The following is a 16,279-nucleotide window of genomic DNA, read 5'->3' as shown; positions in this document are numbered from 1 at the left end:
AGTATCTAAAACTGTTTCCATGAGTCTGCTAATTTAGGATTCATTTATTAAGTCAATATTATAACATCATAAAGAGCATGTTTAAAACCATAAAATAGTGACACTTTTCTTATACAATATCAAAGGATATTGTATAAAATTGTGGGAAAATTCTCAGGTACCAAAATGTATTCTATAAGAAATTGATACAGTGAGGAGTTAAACCAGTTAGGAATAACATGGCAACACAAGGGGAGAGTCTGAAGGGTATTTTTCAGCTTTCCTTTAAAAGGGTGTTTTATGGGATGCCTGGGTGGCTCAGTCGGTTGAGCGTCCGACTTCAGCTCAGGTCATGATATCGCAGTCTATGGGTTCGAGCCCCGCGGCGGGCTCTGAGCTGACAGCCCAGAGCCTGGAGCCTACTTTGGATTCTGTGTCTCCCTCTTTCTCTGCCCCTCCCCTGCTCATTTCTGTCTCTCTCTCTCTGTCAAAAATAAATATTAAAAAAAATTTTTTTAAAGAGTGTTTTATGTTAAAATATAGCATTAATATAATATAATTTTGTTGCCTGTTTAAATATATTCTGAAAAGTGAAAAGTTGTGGAACCTAAAGAATTCTGTTATTTCAACTTAGAAGAACTTACTGCTGTTATGAAAATTTTCAAACATATGAAAAAGTTACAAAGCTATAGAGATTAACTACTTTACATCTAAAGCCTTTGGTATGCATCACTTAAGACCAAGCACATTATCCTAAATAAAGAGAGTAATTTATCCTACCAAAGAAAACTAAATACTATTTCCTTGATATCTGGTACTCCAGGTTTTTTTGAAATTTTCCTCAAATGTCTCTAGAATTTCTTAAGTATGTTTTTTACGGAAGATCATCAAGTCAAGGGTTCATGTAGTACGTTTCGTTGTTTTAATCTCTTAATCTGTTTTGACTTTTGTTTAGTGATAAATAAGTTTATATTCCTTTCTCTCAAGATTCTGACTTGTTGAGGACCGATAGATAAGCAGTATTTAAATGATAGAAGGAAATTAGTTTTGGAGAAGATCCTGAAGTTGAATCATTATTTAAAGACATGTTTTGCTTTGTTTCAAAATACTGGTCATGTGTCTTCAACCTCCAAACTATATACATTAATTATTAACTATTTGTTTTATAGGTTCACATCAGGGTTTTGTTTTTGGTTTTGTTTTTTTTTAATTTGAATCATTCTCACTTATTTTTTCTTTTAGGAATTCTTTTAGTTGGACCCCCAGGGACAGGAAAGACACTTCTTGCTCGAGCTGTGGCTGGAGAAGCTGATGTTCCTTTTTATTATGCTTCTGGATCAGAATTTGATGAGATGTTTGTGGGTGTGGGAGCCAGCCGTATAAGAAATCTATTTAGTACGTTTTAACGTATCTTTCATACAATACCAAATCTTCTTACTTTTGGGGGAAGAGGGCTTCTTAACCCTTTCTTGGCTGTGTGATTATGATTGATAGCTGACCTAGCCATTGTGGGGGTCAGGTTTTAGGTACTTTAATGTGAGCTAAAACAGAACTGTACTTTTCCTCCAAAGAGAAGAGCCAGGAGAGGTGTTTGACGAGGTTGGGGGCTGTTGTAAAGCTGGGTTTTTTGTTGTTGTCCTATTCATTTTATTTGTTAATCTGATAGTATGTAATTAAAGAATAATTAGCCTCAAATCTGATTGTATATGGTTTGTGCAGTTGGAAGAGTGAATACTCAGTTGTTTGTGTTGTATATTATTGTATATGATACAGTTTTTTTGAGGCTACTGTTCTTAAATCAGTTTTGAAAGAAAGAGACCTCCTTTTGTGTTGTGTCTCCCAAATGAATGTCTTTCGTTGGCTTTTGACAACCTTACAGGTTTTTCATATTTATATGACTTTATTCAAAAAGTATTGATTTCATTAAACTTATTGGAATCTCTTTTGTTTTCCTAGGGGAAGCAAAAGCAAATGCTCCCTGTGTTATATTTATTGATGAATTAGATTCTGTTGGTGGGAAGCGAATCGAGTCGCCAATGCATCCATATTCAAGGCAGACTATAAATCAACTTCTTGCTGAAATGGATGGGTAATTGAATCTTCCTCTGTCTTTGGAATATGGTGATATATTTGATAACATTCAAGAAATTGGAAAAAATATAGACAACACAGTAGTCCCTAGTGCAAGAAGGCCAGACAAGCTTCATTCTCTGTATTGTGTTGTGTCCATAACTAATTGATGTATCAACTGTTCTTAATTGATGACCTCTACACCTTTTTCATTAATTGTAGTGTGACAGGAAAGTACTAACAATAGTAGTCTCTTGGAGATGTAAAGGGATTGTAGACTGGTTTCTACACAATTTGTGACTAGCTTCTAATGTTGTTGCAGATTATAAGTTTGTATCAATTTTTATAATCTAAAAAGCAAGAGGTGGGGTTGCTTTGAAAGAAGTAAAAATGTCTTAAAACCATATAAGGCAGTTTGGAACCCAATAGGAAGTCTAGGAGCAAATCATTTGAATTGGTAAACTTGAGAATAATTTTTCACAAATAAGTCAGGTACACAAATAAGCCTTTGTGAAGATCTGTAATTGTAGGTGACTTTGTGATATTGCTAGCAGTTTTATTGAAGTATTCTGGCCCAATAACATTTGTTTTTTTCAAAAATTATTTAATAGAGATGTCTTATCACCTGGGTATAAACAAGATCACTCCCTTTTCTTTGCTGTTACTAAAATTAATGATAAACAGTTTTGTGTAGAGCATTTCTATATGTGTACTCTTTTAATTTTCAGTGAAAAGGTACTTTTGTTTCTTTTTTGATAGTTTTAAGCCCAATGAAGGAGTTATCATCATAGGAGCCACAAATTTCCCAGAGGCATTAGATAAGTAAGTGTGAAAAGACTTCTTTGGTAACTAATGATCATACTAGAACATGGATGAACTTTAAAAGAGAGGGAAGCCCATCACAAAACATCACATATGGTTTCATTTGTATGAAATGTCTCAAATAGACAAATCCATAGCAACAGAAAGGAAATTAGTGGTTGCCAGAGTGTGGGAAGAATGGGGAGTGACTGTTGGTGACTGTGGGGTTTCTTTTGGGGTAGGGGAATAAAAATATTTATTATTTACTAATTTATTATTTAATAACTCAAATGAGAGTGTTGATAGCTGCACAACTCTGAATATATGAAAAACCATGGGATTATCTACTTTAAATTCTGTGATATGCTAATTATATCTCAGTAGAACTGTTTAAAGAATCTTTTGACAGACTTTGTATCACAAAATTTTAGGCTGGTACAGAAAATTGTAAAATGAAACTTATAGTTTTAAATTTTTGTTGTACTTATCATAGAAGTTACTCCTGTTTTCTTTCTTAATATGTTGGTTTTTGAGAGAGAGAGCGAGTGAGTGCAGGGGAGGGGCAGAGAGAGAGAGGGAGAGAGAGAATTCCAAGCAGGCTCAGCACTGTCAGCTCAGAGCCCAACGTGGGGCTTGAACTCAAGAACAGTGAGGTCATTACTTGAGCTGAAATCAATAGTAGGACGCTCAGTGGACTGAGACACCCAGGTGCCCCTGAGTTACTCATATTTTTCTTAAGTTTACTGATTTTTGAGAAGCAGAGGTGGGGGGAGAATTGGCAGAGGGGCAGAGAGAGAAAGGGAGACACACAATCTAAAGCAGGCTCCAGGCTCAAAACTGTCAGTGCAGAGCCCAACATGGGCCTCAAACCCATAAACCAGGAGATCATGACCTGATTCCTTGGTTGACGGACTTGCATGTTTTTGTTTGAGGGTTGTGTGCTATCTATCTGTATCAAACTTTGTTCTGCCTTCTGGTTATTGAAACTGTTTGGGAGGCATGTTTTAAAAATTTTTTATGTTTTATTTATTTTTAAATTTTTTTTGTTTATTTAGTTTTGAGAGAGAGAGAGATAGAGTACAAGTGGGGAAAGGACAGAGAGATACACACACACACGGAATCTGAAGCAGGCTCCAGGCTCTCAGCTGTCGGCACAGAGCCTGACCTGGGGCCTGAACCTGAGAACTGGGAGATCACAACTTGAGCTGAAGTTGGATGCTCAATTGACTGAGCCGCCCAGGCACCCCTAATGTTTGTTTTATTTATTTATTTATTTATTTACTTACTTACTTATTTGTTTATTTAGTTAAAAAAATTTTAATGTTTATTTGAGAGAGAGAAGGGGAGAGAGAGAGAGAGAGTGAGAGAGTGGGGGAGGGGCAGAGAGAGAGGGAGACACAGAATCTGAAGCAGGCTCCAGGCTCTGAGCTGTCAGCATGGAGCCTGACGTGGGACCCGAACCCACAAACTGGGAGATCATGACTTGAACCAAAGTTGAACACTCAACTGACTGAGCTGCACAAGCACCCCTATAATTTTATTTATTTATTAAAATTTTTTTTAATGTTTATTTTAGTGAGAGAGAGAGGGAGAGAGATACACAGAGTGTGAGTGGAGGAGGGGCAGAGAGAGAGGGAGACACAGAATCTGAAGCAGGCTCCAGGTTCTAAGCTGTCAGCATAGCTCCCAACAGAGTGCTCAGACTCGTGAACTGCAAGATCATGACCTGAGCCAAAGTCAGACGCTTAACCGACTGAGCCACCCGAGTGTCCCTTGATCCGTGTTTTATTTTTTATTTATTTATTTTTTTTTTAATTTTTTTTTTCAACGTTTATTTATTTTTGGGACAGAGAGAGACAGAGCATGAACGGGGGAGGGGCAGAGAGAGAGGGAGACACAGAATCGGAAACAGGCTCCAGGCTCTGAGCCATCAGCCCAGAGCCTGACGCGGGGCTCGAACTCCCGGACCGCGAGATCGTGACCTGGCTGAAGTCGGACGCTTAACCGACTGCGCCACCCAGGCGCCCCCCTTGATCCGTGTTTTAAAAGGAGTTGTATGCATATTTATGCTCAAAACGCCAATCTAAGGTGAAATAGGTGATGGGGATTAAGGAGTACATTTGTCGTGATGAACACTGGGTAATATGGAATTGTCCAATCACTATACTGTACACCTGAAACTAATATAACACTGCATATTAAGTATGGTGGAATTAAAATGAAAAACCTCAAATCTCCAGTCTAACTTCAATTGCCATTATCTTTCCATCTTGTCTTTAGAGTGTCAGTCATATTTAATTGGACCTTCATCATAGTCAGATTATTAATTTATATTTTCTTTTTATATTCTCCTTTTAGTGCCTTAATACGTCCTGGTCGTTTTGACATGCAAGTTACAGTTCCAAGACCAGATGTAAAAGGTCGAACAGAAATTTTGAAATGGTATCTCAATAAAATAAAGTTTGATCAGTGTAAGTCTAATTCCATTAACACCAACTTTATTATTATCTCTATAAAAAATGGTAATATTTCATTCCACCCTGTTTGTGGTCCTTACTTGATAGATCTCTCCAAAGACCAGTTTGTTTTACATGTCCTTTTTCCTCTCCATTTATATGTCCTTTTTAAAGTTTATTTATTAATTGTATATACAAGAGATTCTATCATTTGAATCCTGATTCTAAAGGGAGTTTTCTTCCAAGTGTTCAGATACGTAATACTTGAAGATAAATGTATGTATAAATGCTTTGGGGATGATGTAAAATATGAAATACTAGGAAGCATATATAATCACTTTGGGGCTAAAAGAGGCAAACTGTAAAACAAAACACATGAAAATATTATGGACTCAAATAATAAACACAGCTGTCACGCTGTACTATTTTCAAACATAGGTGAATAAATTTGTTAAACCAAATATGTTTCCTATAATAAGGAGAGCTTTTATAAATGTACATATAATACTATGTACGTATAAAGTATTTAAAGATGAAATTCAGAAAATAAAAACAATATTTTATCTTTGAGTATACTTTATCAGTTTGTGGTTAGGCTAGTAACAATTTAGGTCATAATTTGAAGGCTTATAAATCATGTCTGGCAACTCTGCATTTCTTTGTTTTTCACAAAGTTATTTAAATTTAAGAACTTTTGTGATTTGTCCCGTTGGCAATATTAATAGTATATTTGGTGGCAGTTTGGGATTTTTTCCTCTAGAATTTAATAAAGTGAACTTATTTGGTAGTTGCAGTGAGATAAATATTTTAAGTTCTAGTTGAGGATAGCTTTTTTCTTTTGGAATATGAGTTATTTGTGAAGAGCTCTTTTGGAATTTCAATGTTGTCTTCTATTTTCATAGCTGTTGATCCAGAAATCATAGCTCGAGGTACTGTTGGCTTTTCTGGAGCAGAGTTGGAGAATCTTGTGAACCAGGCTGCATTAAAGGCAGCTGTTGATGGAAAAGAAATGGTTACCATGAAGGAGCTAGAGTTTTCCAAAGATAAAATTCTAATGGGTAGGTTTTCTCTGTCTCTCTCTCTCCCTCTCTCTTTTTCTTTTCCTGTCTCACCCTGTTCATTATGTTAGAGAATAAATTCTTCTTTTTGAGAAAAAGGTTATAAAAAAGAAAGGTACAGGAACAAGAAAATATATACTCAAAAATAGCCATACAATTGGGCCTCTTAAGAACAAATACAGTTTATATGATTATACTGTTTGGGGGCATGGGTGTCATGTGTTTTCTCTTATCTGATAGTGCTGCTAAAAGATTAACTTAACTGGGGCGCCTTCCTGGCTCAGTCAGGTGTCTAACTCCTGATTTTGGCTCCGGTCATGATCTCACGGTTTGTGAAATGAAACCCCGCGTTGGGCTCTGCCCTGAGAGCACAGAGCCTGCTTGGGATTCTCTCTCTCCCTCTCTGCCCCTACCCTGCTCACACAGACCTGATCTTTCTCTCTCTCAAAGTAAATAACCTTTAAATAAATACTAATTTTACTAATTTTCAGTATTTGATTTTAAATCTTGATTGAGTTCAAAACAGGTTAGTTAGGACATTCCTGTTAAAATTTACATTTATTTTCTAGAATTAAACTTCCCTTGTTGATAGTAAGGATTAAGATGATAGCTCTTACAATTTTGTTTGTCACTTGGAAAGTTGTTTAAAATATTCATTAATTATATTAAGTCATGTTACACTAAGAATTACTTAAAGGCAAATGGGTTTTAGTTGTCTAATTATACCTTCCTAATGGAGTGAATTAATTAAAATTTTATCCTTAGGGCCTGAACGTAGGAGCGTGGAAATTGATAACAAAAACAAAACCATCACAGCATATCATGAATCTGGTCATGCTATTATTGCATATTACACTAAAGATGCAATGCCAATAAACAAAGCTACAATCATGCCACGAGGCCCAACGCTTGGACACGTAAGTATCTTGTGGCGTTTGTTTATTTGTTTGTTTTCCTTTCACATAGCACTCTCCAAAAGCTGATGAAGGGAATTGTTGATGAAAATAATTTAAAAGAAAATTCAACTAATTCCCAAGTTTGTGGATCACTTTCTTCTGAAACATTCTGACAACAAAGGAGTGACAGCAAAGGATCATTCTTAAATATGTCTTTGTGCTCTTCCCTCCACAGAGAAACTGTGTTGGTGGTTCAAGAGTTTTTCTAAGGTTTTTCTCATTGAGTACACGTTTCATTCTCATCTCTTTCTAATGATAGACATTTTAAGCACTTATGTGTACCCGGGGATAAGTTTGTCCTATTGCAGCGTTATGTATCTATTACATATATAAAATGAATTTTTGCTGTCTAATAATTTTTCTGATTTTTTGTACTGCCAGTTTTGTCATCAGTCACCCAATGATCGTCTCTACTGATTGTCTCAGAGCTGTCAGCATCATGATTTTAAGTACAATAGTGAGAGCCAAATGGTAATTCTGATTATTAATATAAATATTTCAAGCGGTATCTAAAGTTTTTCTTTGTTTCCGATTGTCTAGGTGTCCCTGTTGCCTGAGAATGACAGATGGAATGAAACTAGAGCCCAGCTGCTTGCACAGATGGATGTTAGTATGGGTGGAAGAGTGGCTGAGGAGCTGATATTTGGAACTGACCATATTACAACAGGTTGGCTGTAACAAATGGCTTTAGTTCAAATTGTGCTTGCTGATTTAAAGATTTTTTTAAAAAATTGAGTTCTTTGTATATTTTTAAATTTAGGTGCTTCCAGTGATTTTGACAATGCAACTAAAATAGCAAAGCGGATGGTTACCAAATTTGGAATGAGTGAAAAGGTAATAGCCACTTTAAATTTTTTTTTTTTTTTTTTTTTTTTTTTTTTTTTTTTTTTTTAAATTTTTTTTTTTTTAACGTTTATTTATTTTTGAGACAGAGAGAGACAGAGCATGAACAGGGGAGGGGCAGAGAGAGAGGGAGACACAGAAGCTGAAACAGGCTCCAGGCTCTGAGCCATCAGCCCAGAGCCCGACGCGGGGCTCGAACTCACGGACCGCGAGATCATGACCTGAGCCGAAGTCGGACGCTTAACCGACCGAGCCACCCAGGCGCCCCTAAATTTTTTTTTTAATGTTTATTTATTTTTGAGAGAGAGACAGAGTGTGAGCGGGGGAGGGGCAGAGAGAGAGAGGGTAGACACAGAATCTGAAGCAGCCTCTAGGGTCTAAGCTGTCAGCACAGATCCTGACACAGGGCTTGAACTCATGTACTGTGAGATCATGACCTGAGCCGAAGTCTGATGCTTAACCGACTGAGTCACCCAGGCACCCCTATAATACTTCATTTTCTTCCTTCCTCATGGATCAAATGATAATTTGCCAAGTGCCTCTTTGTGAGAGAGGGTTCTCATTATAAATTGATACTTTTCCCATCTCAGCTTATTCTAAACTGAATGTCGTTGTCTGAGTGATAAAGTTTAGTATTCTCCTTCCATTCTAGCTACCTGGATAGTAGTAGGTGGTATTTCATGAGCTAAGCAGATGTTGAGATCTTCTATTTCTCTTCGTATGACATAAAACACCTACTTGCTCAGCTTTCTTACTTTACCGTTTTCACATATTTCACTTTACTACATTATCACTGTGGCTTCATGAAGCGCTGCTAATACACTGCATTGTGGATTTCTAGATTAGGAATAGCTGTGAAGGTTTTCTAACAGGGTACTCAGAATCATGTATAATTTTAATTTTTTTCTCTTGCTCATACTTTTAATTTAGTCTTAAACTTTCAGAAGAATAAAGAAATTTCTTTGCCTTCAAGGTGTGTTTATATTGAATTTCTTCCTTTTCCCTATAATGTTTCCTTAAGTATAGGATAATACTTCCTCTGTTACATTTATTAGTGGTTTAGGGTTTTTCTGTTCAATTTCTTTCTTCTTATTTGTTTTAGCTTGGAGTTATGACCTACAGTGATACAGGGAAACTGAGTCCAGAAACTCAATCTGCTATTGAACAAGAAATTAGAATCCTTCTAAGGGTAATAGTCATATTTTTCTATGCTTATGTATCTATCTAGTCATAAATAGTAAGATACTTCCAAGGGATATTGGTTGTCCTCTATTGTTTAGAAATGTCACTATATATATATATATACACACACACACACACACACACACACACACACGTGTGTGTGTGTGTGTGTGTGTGTATATATATATATGTACGTGTATATATATATAAAATAAAGATAAGTGCACCATTGCAACTATGATTTTAATATGTCATTTGGGATCCTCTGGTCATACAGTGGAACTTTGTTTTATTCTGGCCATAGGCCAAGAATGGTTTATATCAATAATTATAAATATTCTACATTAGCTGTGAAACCATAGTGCTGTGAGAATGGGGGATGTTATTTGAGTCTTTATTGGTGTATCATTCTGATGTATATTTTATTCAACAAATATCATTTGTTTTGTGTTAGCTGTGTGCCTGTGCTGAGAATGAAGAACAAAGGTCTTTGAAAACAGAAGTCTTTTTTATTTAAATGCCCAGTAGCTGTATAGTTGTATGTGCTGTTTACTGAGAAAACGCAGATGATGGCCTCAGGTGGGGGAAGTTTGTAGATCACAAGCTCAGTTTCATACATGTTGAACGTGAAATGTCTTTTCACATTCAATGTCATTTCATTGTTCATGTGAAGATTTCAAGTTGGGCAGGATACATGGGTCTGGTGCTTAGTGTAGAGGTTGGATATGTGCATGCCATTTGGATATGCATGATGGCACGTTTTGGAATGGACAAGACTGAGTTAATGCCAGGTGTCTAGTGAATGAGAACTATAATTAGGGTAGGAGATAGCAAAACGAAGGATATTGGATAGGGCTATATAGTCAGATGGTGTAAACTTCAAAGGAATCTTGCTTTATGTAATGGTCTGGCAATGGTGAGGGGAACAAAGAACTCAGCTCTTTACCCTGAAATGTCTGGGATAAGAGTGAACTAATAACTGTCACTTGAGGGCTTAGAAGTCTCCCCAGGAGGGCCAGCATTTATTTAAAAACAATTTTTTTTTAATATTTATTTTTGAGACAGAGAGAGACAGAGCATGAGCAGGGGAGGTGCAGAAGGAGACGGAGACACAGAATCTGAAGGAGGATCCAGGCTCTGAGCTATCAGCACAGAGCCTGATGTGGGGCTCAGGCTCACAAACTGCAAGATTATGACCTGAGCCAAAGTCAGGCGCTTAACCAACTGAGCCACCCAGGCACTTCTAGGATGACCGGGTTTTGATTAACTCAAGAAGGTAGAAGAAATGCTTTAAGGAAGTTTAGTATACGAAAAGTTTATATAATGGAAAAGTTTAGAAGGTGTTTCAGAACAGGAAGTTCCTCTGCCTTCGCAGAAACTTCATTCTCCTTCTTTTATTATTTACGTTATTTTGAGTAAATTATACTCTAGTATTCCTAGAGCATTGGAAATACTCCTTTTTTGCTCTAATACATTTGTGAAAACTTAAAAACCATAATAAAAGTTGGATTCTTTTTCTGAAATGGTAAGATTAGGAAGGCAAGAAGGTACTCTTTCCACTAAATGGCACACTTTTGTCGTTATTAATGGAAGTGATTACTAGTTTGTAACATTTTAGGTTCAAATAATATGAAACTTAAAAGTATAAAAACCTAATAGTTGTCTTACATGGTACCATGTAAGAGTTTCATTCCAGCAGAATTTTTAAAGTTACTACTAATTCATCCCTGATTATTAGTTATAATATTCCATGATAATTTGTACTACTTTATACTTTCCTTGATTTTGATTATTTCACTTGAACATAAAAGTTTTATTCAGAATGTCTGATGATGTCTATTTGTAATAATTGTGTTATTTTTTTTGACCTACCTATGCTTTTTGGTGTTGGTCAATTGATGTTGTCACAGACTGACAGTGAGTTGTTACCAAGGAAAAGAACAGAAAAGTAGATCTTTTCTGGCCATTTCAATTGTATAAATGGGTGAAATCTCACAAGGTAAAAGGCACAAAACCTCCCTTTCCTTTTTACACATGTATATTGAATAGAGAAGTAGATTTCTTTGTTCACAGACCTTATTTTAAAAGTAAGTACAATGTGTACTTTTATATCTTTAAGTAGCTCCTTGTCTAAGTAGTCCTCAGTTATCCATGTGATAGATTTTCAGGTTAAGAATAGAATGTTTGTTTCTTATTTATGGTTTTTGCTTATCCTTTCTGCCTCTTAGATACCTGCTTTTTCCATTTCAGGACTCATACGAACGAGCAAAACACATCTTGAAGACTCATGCAAAAGAGCATAAGAATCTAGCAGAAGCTTTACTAACCTATGAGACCCTGGATGCCAAAGAAATTCAAATTGTTCTTGAGGGAAAGAAATTGGAAGTGAGATGATAACTCTTAAAATGGATGCATTGCTGGTTTTACTGCAAGAATATATAAGTAGCATTTCAGTAGTCTCCTTTTGCAATGCTTTTCTCCCATTCTTGACTTAGTATCATCACTTAAGGGTCTGAAACTCTATGTTAATCTTTTGTCACATTTAATCTAATTTTGGTTATTCTCATGATGACACCTATTGCAGATTATCAGCCCATAGCAAATATGTTAAAGAAAATAAAGAACTATTAGGATTGAAAACAGCTGGTTTGAGCAATGTCAATCAGTTATTAAGTTGAAAATAAGTAATGATTTTATGGGTGGTTCCTTTACCAGATGTGAATTAAAATTGTGCCTTGGGCTCTTGGGAAGTATTTTGTACTTGGCAGAGTAAAATTGTAGAAGGATTGTCTTTGTGTTTAGCTGGTTCCACTTACCTTTGATAAAGAAATGATACCATTTGGCTGTTGGTGAACCATATTTCTATATAGGTCAGTGGAAACTTCATTAGGAAGCACTTAATTATGCTCCAGATTGTCCATATAGAAAATAGTTCTGTTTTTGTTTTTGTCTGTCAAAGAGTAGAGAATTGTAAACATATAGCTATCATCAGAATTTAAATGATTATAATCTTTTAGAAATGCAGCTTGCATTTTCATTGTCTTTTTTTTTTTTTAACATCATTATCACTCTTACTAATTAAATTTATTTCAAAGCAGCAAGTATCTTGTTAAATAAAAAGTAACTCACTTCAAATTCTGAATAACTACATAATTGTGCTTGGTATTGAAAGAAAAATTAACCCCAAATCTCAGTACCTTCTAAGTGAACTTTGGATTACCCTGTGTTAGAAATGGAAAGTTGTGTTTGCTTTTCATTCAGATTTTGTGAATATGAACATGTTGTTACAGGATTTACAGATGACTTTATTTAACTCAATAGAAAAATTATTTTAGAGCTCATTGTATTGGTTTTACAACCAAATTATATTCTTGAAGTGATTTTATTAAAATTATCTACAGTTTTCTAATAACTTTTAAGCTGTATATGGTCTTCATTGAAGAAGTTGATAGAGGGAGTTTGCTATACAATATCCTTTTCTCTTTTTTTTAATGTAATTTTAAATTTTGATCTAATTTCAAACTTATAGAAATGTTACCAAAATAATAAAAGGAACTCCTATATACCCTTGGTCCAGATACACCATCCCATTTGTTAATTGCCCACCTCCCTTTCTCCCTTTCTTTTCTCCTTTCTTCTTCCTTCTCCCCCTCTCTGGTATATATGTATGTATGTACATGTGTCTTTGTGTGGATGCATGTTTTTATTTTTCTTGGATAGACTTCTAATATTGAAATTGCTAGGTCATGTAGTAAATTTCTGTTTACCTTTTTGAGAACCTGATGAACTGCATCTACATCATTCTGTACATCTTCTACAGTACTTATAGTCTCTCTTTTTGATAAAGCCATTCTAGTGTGAATGAAATATTAGCTCATGGATCTAATTTACATTTATCTACACTAGTGATATTGAGCATCCTCTCCTTTTTTATTGGCCATTTGTATATTTTCTTTGGAGAAATGTCCGTTCAGACCACCCCATTAATTTTGGGTTGTTTGTCTTATTACATGTTGTAAGAGATACATATTCTAAATACAGTTCCCTTATCTTGCTTTCTTGATCCAGTCTGACAATCTCTGTTATTTGAATGGAGTGTTTAGTTCATTCAAATTTAGTATTGATATAAATTGTCTTTACATCTCCCATTGTGCTTTTTGTTTCCTGTTTCTCATATCTGAAGAGATCCTTGTGTTCTTCCTTTTTTGAGTTACATGTCAGTGGTTGACCTAGGGATGACTGTGTGCATCTTATCAGTCTGCATTAATTCTGGTAAAATGGAGGAACTTTATTTCAGTAGATCTCATTTTCTTCTCTGTGCCCTTATTTTCATATGTTATATCTGTGCATGTTACAGCAACTCAACAATACAGTGATGTAACTAGTGCTTTATATAATTTTATTCCTTCAGTCTTTGCTGAGAATGTTTTTTATTTTGCCTTTGTTTTTTGAGGGGGGATAGTTTTGCTGGCTATAGAATACGTGGTTGACATTTTTTTTTATTCACTCGTTTTGAATATGTTATCCCACAGACTGCTGGCCTCTATTATTTTTTGTTAAGAAGTCATATGTTAATTGTAATTCTGGTCTCCTTTTGTGATAGGTTTTTTTCTCTTGCTGATCTCAAGGTTTTGTTTTGTTTTGTTTTCTCTTTGTCTTTTACCAGTTTGACTATGATGATGTGTTTAGGTATGGATCTCATGTTTTTCCTAGTTGGGATTTATTGAGCTTCACGTGTAGATTAATATTTTTCATCAAATTTAAGCAATTTTTGGCAATTATTTCTTCAAATACATGTATTTGTCCTTTTCTATCTATTCCTTCTGGGATTCTCCTTACATGTGTTGTTGGTACATTTAATGTTAATCTGGTCTCTGAGGCTTTGTTTTCTTCATTGTTTTTTCTCCCTGTCCTTTTGAGATTGAATGATTTCTGTTGATTCTTAAATTCACTCATTCTTCTGCCATCTCAAATTAATTGAACTTTCCATTTCAGGTACTATATTTTTCTGCTCTAAGTTTCCATTCAATTCGTTCATTTACTTTGTATCTTTTTATTGAGATTCTTCTTGCATTGCATCATTTTCATCATGGTTTTCATTAATTCTTTAAACATGGCTTCCGTTAGTTCTTTGAACATGTTCATAGAGCTGCTTTTAAATCTTTGCTAAATCTACCATCTGGAAATACTCAGGCAGTTTTATGTAATGCTTTTCTTCCTTAGTGAGGGTCATACTTTCTTGTTTCTTTGCTTTGTAATCTTGTTGAATTACAGATAATGTAGCAATTATGGATTCTGATTTAGTAACAGTAACTTGCCTCCAGTTAATTTATGAAGTCCCTCTCTACTACAGTGTGCAGCCATTGATGTCTCTTGTTCATTTTTAAAATTTTTAAAATCTTGCTTCCTGAGGGTTGCTGCTGTGCCTGCCTAGCTTAGCATTTAGGCAAAGATTGGACAGAAGTTGTGTTCAAACCGCATCATTCAGGCTTTCCACTCTGCTGATGGATCTGTGTGGGCTTGCAAGTCCATTCAACATTTGGGTCATTTTCAAGACTGCTCTGATTTTTGCTTTCTAGCAGGCTTTTTGCTTCTCCTTTTTTGTGTATGTGCACGCCTTGGCAACCATGGATACGTGGGTGGTTTGAACCAGCTTCAGTTTCTACTCTGCATGCCTCTGGTAAATCTGGAGTATATGGAGTGCTTATCAACTCCAGATGGCTGTCTTACCTCCCATAACTTCCAGTGAAATACCTTGCTACTCTTACCTTGTTTGCCCCAGACAGGACTGCACCCCCAGTCTAGATAACTCTGTGTGCTTAGCATGGAGATCACCACTTTGACTCACTCTGCATGAGGTCAAGCAAGTCCCTTCTGACAGTGGCAGCAAGTTCTGACATGGGAAGTGAGAGCACAGCACCACAGACTCACACAGCTCTTACCAAATTTCAGTGATTTTCATGAATAAACACTTCTTAGTTTATTACAGGTCTTTAGTTAGTTCCAGAGTGCTGTAATGGTTTTTATTCCACTTCATAGTTTGTTTTGTTTTTTTTTTTAAGTGGGAATGATTTGTCAACCTCCTCACCTCATCATACTGAATCTCCCTCACTTATTTTGAATCATACTCCAACCAAAGCTGTTTAATAAGAATGGACTTAGGGAGGACTGGTAAACTTTGCAGAGCTATCCATTCAAAGCTACCAGAATGCCACCGTTTGATATGTAACCTCTATCTATTAAGTTGAGTACTTTTGGTAATGGATACATGTTTTATTTTAGATATTTGTATTTGTGTATATTCATTTTAAAGTAAATACTGAGTTACTTCAATCCAGCTGGTTATATTTCTTACTGTAAGTATGCAGTATTTTAATAAAATATGTTGGTGGAATGTAGACTTGATCTTTGGACTGAAAAAATAACACCTAGTAGTGGTCATAAGAATTTGGAGAGTTGATACATTTGAACTGAGGATTTTATTTCTATGCAAATTTTCCTGCCCCTAGTTTTTCACAAGTAAATCCCAGTTCTTTTTTTTTTTTTTTTTTTTAATTTTTTTTTTTTTTTTTTTTTTTTAACGTTTATTTATTTTTGAGACAGAGACAGAGCATGAACGGGGGAGGGTCAGAGAGAGAGGGAGACACAGAATCGGAAGCAGGCTCCAGGCTCTGGGCCATCATCAGCCCAGAGCCCGACGCGGGGCTCGAACTCATGGACCGTGAGATCGTGACCTGAGCCGAAGTCGGACACTTAACCAACTGAGCCACCCAGGCGCCCCTAGTAAATCCCAGTTCTTATAAGCAAGAATGTGGATCCCCCACCCCACTTAGACCACAGACTTCCTTTATAAAGTTCTATATAAATGCTATGTTGCTGTCAGTTGCATCATACAGTAATACAATGAGTAGGTAATCTGTTCTGAATTTGAGAA

At 35.7% G+C, this 16,279-nt stretch overlaps 1 protein-coding gene across 1 annotated transcript in view; it reads left to right on the top strand.

The window, feature by feature from the left end:
* YME1L1 (YME1 like 1 ATPase) overlaps positions 1–15,743 on the top strand; it is a 55,153-nt gene extending 39,410 nt beyond the window's left edge. The window contains exons 10-19 of the mRNA XM_086714699.1: positions 1,222–1,374; positions 1,936–2,068; positions 2,809–2,871; positions 5,209–5,321; positions 6,209–6,364; positions 7,130–7,281; positions 7,861–7,987; positions 8,081–8,154; positions 9,266–9,352; positions 11,596–15,743. Of these exons, the coding sequence (XP_086570825.1) occupies positions 1,222–1,374; positions 1,936–2,068; positions 2,809–2,871; positions 5,209–5,321; positions 6,209–6,364; positions 7,130–7,281; positions 7,861–7,987; positions 8,081–8,154; positions 9,266–9,352; positions 11,596–11,739 (1,202 nt within the window). The 3' untranslated portion in view covers positions 11,740–15,743. The remainder of the gene's footprint in view (positions 1–1,221; positions 1,375–1,935; positions 2,069–2,808; positions 2,872–5,208; positions 5,322–6,208; positions 6,365–7,129; positions 7,282–7,860; positions 7,988–8,080; positions 8,155–9,265; positions 9,353–11,595) is intronic.
* Positions 15,744–16,279: the final 536 nt, after the last annotated feature.

Source organism: Puma concolor, chromosome B4, assembly GCF_028749965.1.
Source record: "Puma concolor isolate L17-30 chromosome B4, mPumCon1.1.hap2, whole genome shotgun sequence".
In the NCBI taxonomy this organism is placed as follows: Eukaryota; Metazoa; Chordata; class Mammalia; order Carnivora; family Felidae; genus Puma; species Puma concolor.
Note: the sequence above shows the minus strand (reverse complement) of the source record. Positions and strands in the feature narration are given on the sequence as shown.